Source organism: Apium graveolens, chromosome 7 (genome assembly GCF_009905375.1).
Source record: "Apium graveolens cultivar Ventura chromosome 7, ASM990537v1, whole genome shotgun sequence".
Lineage (NCBI taxonomy): Eukaryota > Viridiplantae > Streptophyta > Magnoliopsida > Apiales > Apiaceae > Apium > Apium graveolens.
In genome coordinates this window covers 127,512,748-127,521,131 of record NC_133653.1, presented here as the reverse complement: position 1 = coordinate 127,521,131, position 8,384 = coordinate 127,512,748, and the positions used below count along the sequence as shown (strand labels likewise).

At 35.2% G+C, this 8,384-nt stretch overlaps 1 protein-coding gene across 1 annotated transcript; it reads left to right on the top strand.

The window, feature by feature from the left end:
- The first annotated feature begins 2,479 nt into the window (after positions 1 to 2,479).
- LOC141672229 (pentatricopeptide repeat-containing protein At2g15820, chloroplastic) lies at positions 2,480 to 6,042 on the top strand. The gene is made up of 2 exons (XM_074478778.1): positions 2,480 to 3,226; positions 3,899 to 6,042. Exons 1-2 carry the CDS (start codon positions 2,693 to 2,695, stop codon positions 5,771 to 5,773), a joined length of 2,409 nt encoding a protein of 802 aa, XP_074334879.1. The 5' UTR covers positions 2,480 to 2,692; the 3' UTR covers positions 5,774 to 6,042.
- The last annotated feature ends 2,342 nt before the right edge of the window (positions 6,043 to 8,384 follow it).

Below are 8,384 nucleotides of genomic sequence, written 5' to 3'. Positions count from 1 at the left end.
TCTGTCTAAATACTCTGGATCTGTAGCTTCCAGAAATATGGCCATCTTCACACTCCATACAGGGTACTCAGATACCCTGAGCATAGAAACCCTGATGGTTTCATATCTACTGGTGTTTTGAATGGGTTGAACCTTTGCAGGTTCTTGAGGGTCTTTTGTTTTTGATTGATCAGACATTATTGATTGTTTGTTTGGATCTTAACTATTTGTAAGCTTAACATATAGGATATGATACCACTTGTTAGGCCTCAATGATACTATTGAAGGGGGTTGAATATAGTATCTACAATCAATTCGATTATAAACACAAGTATGTAACAGAAAACAATTTTATTCAATATATCAAACTCTGTTACAGTAGGTTTAATCTACTCTCTCAGTGATGTATGATATCACTAAGAGCTGCTAGGGTTATAATGAATAATATTCTCGTGAATGATAACACCTATAGTGTAAACCCTAATCTGTGTTTATATAGTTTATTCTAGGTGCTTCTTCGTGCTTTCATGGTTGTCATCTATTTCCCACGGACGACGTCAAATGTTATGGTTAAAGACATGTATTTATTTATTACGTGTATTTAATGTTAGGGTTTGATAAGTTTCGAGTTTTAACAGTTGCGCTTGTGTTTCGTGGCTTGAACCTGCCCTCACAAGATGCCTACGTACCTTGGTGTATGCCAAGGATCAAGCCAAAACGTAGTTCTTGGTGATGCATGCCATTGGGGCTGTGGCGAGAGCTCACCAAGGGCATAGTGACTTTCATGTCCTTCAAGGACTAAGTATTAAACGTCGTTCCTGGTAATGGCATCGTGGCTTGTAGGATGCCTGCGCGGTTTTGCGATGCTTAGAGCTGTGCTCCAAAACGTGGTTTCATAGTGGTGATGTATAGAGCTCTTATCCAAAATGTTCTACTGAAGTTGAAGGGGTAATACCCTTTATATAGACGTTGAGAGTCTATGAATTCGAGTAGAAGATTACTTGATTGGCAAGTCTCCACCTCTGATTGGACTTTGGAGTCCTAGAAAGTAGGAATTAGTTTCCTTCTGAATTTAGGTTGTTTCGAAACTACTTCTTGTAGAAAAAGTTATTTATTTGAACACATTTATTTGGCTGTTTCATTCTCTATCATATATAATGTTATCATTTACGTTTAAGAGTCACACTCGATTATATATTTTGTACAAATGGATTTAATTATACTTATAATATAAATAGATAATAATTGAATAAATATATAATTAAAAAATATTATTGGATAAACACAAGTTAAATAATCCAAATAATGTCATAATTTAATGATGTTATTAGCACACATAACGCGGAAATTGGTCCCTAAAATATTAAAGTCATAATTTAATGATGTTATTAGCACACATAGCGCGGAGATTGGTCCCTAAAATATTAAAGAGATAAGTTATTTTGAATATCTCTCTGTGCATATACGGTGTAAGAGTAACTCCAACACAAAGACTTTTACTTATAATTATCCCATGTGTACATATTTAGGGGTTTTGACTTCACAAATCACATTCCAATAGAACGTTTTCCCTATAGTTTTTAGGGGAGAAAAATGAACCCCCTGTTTAGGGTTATAAAAGTAAGTCCCTGTAATTCAACGTCATCTGTGGTCCCCTATATTACAACATATATCTACTCCACTGTCCACTCTCCCCTCCTTGCCTATATTATTTAAAATGTTAAATAATTTTTTTTTATAAGTAATCGATATAAGTAACACTACTGAAGTAAAACAATTTTTAATTTCATATATTTTTTGCAACAATTATTTTATTATAGTTTTGGAAAGTAAAAAAGGGTCTAAGGTAAATTATCATTTTTATATTTTGCACAATAATTTTTGGTTAGTCAATTGCGTGATAATTTAGTGTATGATATGTAGGGCTCGACAAAAAATTGAATTGAAACCGAAACTAAACCAAAACCGGGGAAAATTGGAGAAAACTGATCTGAATAAAACCGATCCCAAATCGAAATTGAAAAATTAAAAACCGAACAGATTTAAATGGTCGGGTTCCAGTTATACGTCCTAACCGAACCGATAAAAACGAACCAAACCAAATCGATTATTAAAATATTAATTAAATAATAATATATTTGAACATTTGAAGAATAAATAAACTGTAATTTAAATTGAGCCTTGAAGTGTGTATACACTTTGGCCAAAGTGAGTCCATGTGAAAGATAATTTACTGCTGCCATTAAGCCATGTTTCCGAAAAATAAAGCGTAGTATGTATTTACAAAGACACAATAGCTAGCATAACACTAAACACACATGTTCTTGGGTTAAATTCCCCTGCATTTATTATTATTATTATTATTATTATTATTATTTATGAAGCACGCATAAATTTATTTATTTATAAATTAATATTTATTTTAATATTTAATCAGATTTATAACCGAAACCGATACGCTGGACTGGAATATTTAAACCGAATCCGAAGTCGAAGTTGCGGTTTTCGATTTGATCCGGAAACCGAGACGAACCAGCATTGCTCTCCCTGACAGTAAAAGTGGCTTCCGGAGCTGAAGTTTAGAAATGTGGTAGCAGTTATCTCCTTCCCCGCCACTTTGCATTCACAGCATAGACAGATATTATATGCTTGTGAGCAGACCGCATTTTCTATTCGCATCTTGTTGTTGTTGTTGTTGTTGTTGTTGTGTTTGATGTTATATAAGAACCCTATCTGTAACGACCACTCTTTATTTTTTTCCATGTGTCCTACCCTCTCCATTTTCGGACCCATCACCACCGCTCACCACCACCATCTCATCCCCTCCACTTTTACAACCCCACCATACACTTTCTCAACATTCCCCCCTATATCTCCCAAATTCCTTGCATTTTCTTCAGCTAGGACTTGTGTCGAACACATTCATTCTAGTGCTAAACTTGAAGATAAATCGGATTTTTCTAGTTCCAGTGACAAGGATGTGTTTAATTTTGATTCGGATTTCGGCTTGCCTGAATTGAACAAGCCGGTTTCGGGGTCCTTGTCGTTTGAGGTTAAGGAATTGGAGGAACTTCCTGAACAATGGAGGAGATCAAAGTTGGCTTGGTTATGTAAAGAACTTCCTGCACATAAGCAAGGTGTCCTTGTTCGTGTGCTTAATGCACAACGTAAGTGGGTTACACAACAGGATGCTACTTATCTTGCTGTTCATTGCTTGAGAATTCGGGAGAATGAGACTGCATTTAGGGTAAAGTTTGTGTCTTGTTTCATTTTGTATCTTCTGTAATCTGCTTTCAATTCTTTTTTAGTGTCCTAACGCTGATAACATCATTTTTCTTAAAGATTCATATTTTCTTAACCCTAAACAAAATAGTTACATTGTTGCACGCTTGAGGTGTTCGCTTAGTACACAAAAGCGAATTGGTGGTTGTATTTTTACGGGATGATTGTAAAATTTGTACATCAATCACAACACAGAATAGAAAATTTATGGGGCATCAAGAAGGTCGCTACCTTTAGCTTGCTTCATGAAATAAGAGGTTAGTTAATAAATTGAAGTATAGACTAAATACACTTCTAAACTTCAGTGAATGTTGAACTTCTCTGATAGAAGATTACTATTTCTTTGTAATCTTCTATCAGAGTAGTTTAACATGAACTGAAGTTTAGTAGTGTAATTCAGCAATTACATGTGATTAACTTGCCTGATTCCCACTAGTTCTGGATAACAAAAATTGTTGGGCAGCTGAATTAACTGCTATAATTAAACACTATTGAGACTAGGAGATGGGGAATAAATACACAATGGGAATAATTTGCTGTTTATATAAGATAAAGTGAGTTCCTTTTCAGTTTTTTTTGGGTTTTCTAATGTCATTTTGCCACTTGACTAACCTGACTTCGTACACATCCATGACAGGTATATAAATGGATGAGTCAACAACACTGGTTTCAATTTGATTTTGCTCTTGCAACTAAGCTAGCAGACTATATGGGTAAAGAGCGCAAACACCTGAAATGTCAGGAGGTATTTAATGATATAATAAATCAAGGACTAGTGCCTGCTGAATCTACATTCCACATTCTGACAATTGCTTATCTTAGCTCGTCTTTTCAAATTTTCCTGGAGCAAGCATGCAACACCTACAATCGCATGATCCAACTGGGAGGATACAAGCCCCGACTCAGCTTACACAATTCTCTATTCAGAGGTCTTGTTAGCAATCGAGAAGACTCCGCAAAACATAACTTGAAACAGGCAGAGTTTGTTTATCACAATTTGTCAACATCTGGGCTTGAGATACATGAGGATATATACCGTGGTTTAATTTGGCTACTTAGCCATCAGGATTTAGTAGACAAAGAAAGAATTGCAACACTTAGAGCGGAGATGAAAGGAGCAGGTTTTGGAGAAAGCAAAGATGTGCTTGTTTCAGTATTGAGAGCTTGCTCGAAAGAAGGTGATGTAGTTGAAGCGGAAAGTACTTGGACCAAACTTCTTAGTCTTGGTAATCGACCTCCTTCACAAGCTTTTGTGTATAAAATGGAAGTCTATGCAAGAGTAGGAGAACCTATGAAATCCTTAGAAATATTCAGGTCAATGCAAGAACTCTTGGGTTCCCCTACTGTTAGTGCATTTCATAAAGTTATAGAGGTGCTGTGCACTGCCAAAGAGATGGAACTTGCAGAATCTGTCATGACAGAGTTCGTATGTAGTGGAATGAAGCCCTTAATGCCTGCATACATTGATTTACTAAATCTGTATAATAGTTTAAGCCTGCACAATAAATTGCAGGCGACTTTTAGTCAGTGCCTAGAGAATTGTGACCCTAATCGAAGCATGTTCAATATTTATCTAAAATCTTTGGTGCAAATTGGAAATCTTGAGAAGGCGGAAGAGATATTCAACCAAATGTATAGCAATGAGGCACTTGGTATCAATACAAGGTCATGCAACATGATTTTAAGAGGTTATCTCTCTTCTGGAAATAACTTAAAGGCTGAGAAGATATATGATTTGATGTGCAAGAACAAGTATGATATTGAACCCCCATTAATGGACAAACTTGACTTTGTTTTGAGTTTGAGCAGGAAGGTTGTGACAAAACCCACTAGCCTGAATCTTAGCAAAGATCAACGTGAGATCCTGGTTGGCTTGTTAATTGGTGGTTTGCAGATAGCATCTGACGAGAGCAGAAAGAATCATGCAATTCAGTTTCACTTCAAAGAGAATTTTGCCACGCATAATGTGCTCAAGAGATATCTTCATTACGAATACCACGAGTGGTTGGCTTCCTTTTGTAAGGTGGCAGATAGAGCTGATGACGATATACCATGTCATTTTACTACTTTATCTCACTCGTATTTTGGTTTCTATGCGGACCAGTTTTGGCCAAGTGGGAGACCTTCTATACCAAAGTTAATTAACCGGTGGTTATCGCCTCGAGCTCTTGCATTCTGGTACATGTACGGAGGCCACAGAACATCATCAGGCGATATATTGTTGAGGCTTAAGGGAAGCCGAGAAGGCGTTGAAAAGGTTGTTAAAGCACTAAAGACAAAATCTCTGGACTGCAGGGTGAAAAAGAAAGGAAAAGTGTTTTGGATTGGTCTTCTCGGTAGCAACTCAACATGGTTTTGGAAACTGGTAGAGCCCTTTATTCTGGATGATTTAAAAAATATTTTAAGAGCAGGTGACGACCATTGCACCAATGGAATGGAAGCAACAGGAGAGATTTATTTTGATAGTGAGTCTAATTCTGATGACCATCAAAACTTGTATCAAGATTGCTGAGACCACTTAAAGGGCTGCTTAGCCGCCCTGGTGTGCAGGTTAACATGACGTAATTTATTACGCAAGTATATTAGCGATAATATTTTATCAGTGAGAAGTTTGGTTCATTGAGATAAACTAGCTTTATAGCCCGTGCAATGTACGGGCATGCTATTGCGTGAATTAAATTTTATTTTTTCAACTGTAAATTGTTAACACTATATTTATGTTGTTTTTTGACGGATAAATGATGTATTTATTTGTGTATATGAGAATGAGTATTTGTTGTTTGGTTGCATTGTTGTTGCAAGTATTTGTTTTGACTGCAATTATTGACAGTATATATGTCGTTGCCCGTTGGATTGAGTACGTATTTCTTTGTATATGTGAGTTATTTGTTGGGTATGGTGATATGTGGGTTGAACGTGTTCATGAAAATTTGACATTAAACTGAAACAATAGATGTCGGAAGTCGTATCTCTTGTTATCCATAGGTATTGTTGTAGAAATGTTTGGGGTATTTCTTGTTGTCCACCACTAAAGGTGATCCATGGGTTTGCTGTAAAAGTGTTTATGGTTGTTCGAGATAATGCAGAATATAGTAGTTTGTATGCTTATAATTTTATTTTTGATTGTTATTTTAATATTTATTCTTAACCTTAGTAACCTTTCACATCCCTCTTTCAATATTTAACAAATACATAGTTCTAAACATGCTAGACTCTTTTAATTTAATTTAACACAAAAACATTACTAAGGTTATCTGCTTCAGTCGCTACCGTTTTTCAAGTTGTGACGTGTAAGGCCGCAGCAAAATACCAGTATGAACCAAAATGATCATATGTTTTGTTAGATATTGAGTGCAATGAAATATATATAACACTGGGGTTGACTGTGTTTCTTGAATTTTAATTCTCTTTTGAAAGTGTTTAGCTTAATTTGAACAAAAGCAAATATGAATTTGTAGAGATAAATTGTTTGACAGTAAACACAAGACAAAATATCAAAAACTCACTTGATTGTATTAATCAAATTTATTTTACTACAAATCTGTGTTCTGAGAAATAAGAACTCAGCTACAAATCTTGAGAGATAATACAAGATTTTCTAGATCTGTTTTTGTTACATCCAAACTATTAACCTGTGCATGCTTTATAGACCAACAATAGAGATTTATAAAACTTGCACTAAAATGTATTAACACAGTTTATAAAGCTATCTTGTCTATTTCCTTTCATGGTGTTCGCAAATCTGTGCAGAATCGTGTAGGTCTGTGACCATCCTTTGTCCAGTGAATCTTGGCCCTTGATCTTGTATTCTTCAAGCTACTTTTGTAGTCTTTCCAATTCAGTGAATGAATTGTTTCTTGACTGATAATTTTGAATCTTGAACTTGTTTGTATTCTGAATTATGAGATAGCTTGTCGATGGCTCCCTTTGTTCTGTAGAGAAGTGACATATCGATAAGTGAAATGACTTATCGATATCTCGAGTTCTCGACATATATAAATGACTTGTCAAGTTCTCTAGTTCCTGACATGTAGAATAGCTTGTCGACATCTCAACTTCTCGATATAGGCTTTAGACTTGTCGACACCTTGAGTTCTCTACATGAGAATTTTGACTTGTCGATATCTATAGATATCTGTAACATCCCCAAATCCGGGGTCAAAATTGGGTGTCACCAAACAACTTTAAAAAATATAAACCTGTATATTAAAACAAATATATAGATAGCCCCTCAATTTCCGGATCGTTTACAGGTTATGGTATGAAACAAGAATCTAACCTTCTAAAATTTATAACAGCTAAATAAATTTTTATTACCTCTTTACTAACTTCCTCGTCTTATTCACTCTGACATCTCCAACTTCCTGCAACCAGGATCTCTCCAATTTTTCTGTCTATTAAGAGCTATTCACTTTTATTACCATGTGATACTGAAAGAAATAAGAATTTACAAAATAAGAGTGAGCCAAAAATGCCCAGCAAGTATCATAATAGGTTTTCAGGTAACATTATTAAAAGAAACTCCCAGAAACAACCTCTAAATGATTTTATAAACATCTTTATTTATTTAGACAGTTGAGCGAACAAAACATCGATCCTTATTAGCCCTTAACCATAGATCAAAAATCAACAAATAGTTCGATGATTCATCTCATGAATCATTTCTTTTTTCGATTTTGTAATCATAAAATTTATCAAGAAGGAATGTCGTTAATGGCGATTAACAATAAATTAGACTGGACACTAGAACCAACATATGCACTATATTGTGCTGATCAGTCAGAATATAGCGCGATTCTATGCCCATCGGCATAGACCCTGTAACGCCCTCAAATTCGGGGTCAGGGGATTTGGTCGTCACTATGAAACCTCAATCCAAATTAACCTGTTTAATCAATATACAAATACCAGCGGAAGATAATTATTATTTATGACCCCAAACTACTCCAAGATCTTTTAAGGTTATAGTTCTAGAAACAAGAATTCCAAATTCCATAAATAATCTTCACTTCCTTTCAAAACTCTTTTCAACAAATTCCAATTCAATACTAACCCGCTAGTATAACTTCGAAAAGAAGTATACTAGGCCCAACTATAAAATAACACAATCATAATATAATATA

Coding starts and splice junctions, on each gene's coding strand:
- LOC141672229 (XM_074478778.1), top strand. CDS start 2,693: ATGTTATATAAGAACCCTATCTGTAACGACCACTCTTTATTTTTTTCC. Junction 3,227..3,898: donor AGAATGAGACTGCATTTAGG/GTAAAGTTTGTG, acceptor CATCCATGACAG/GTATATAAATGGATGAGTCA.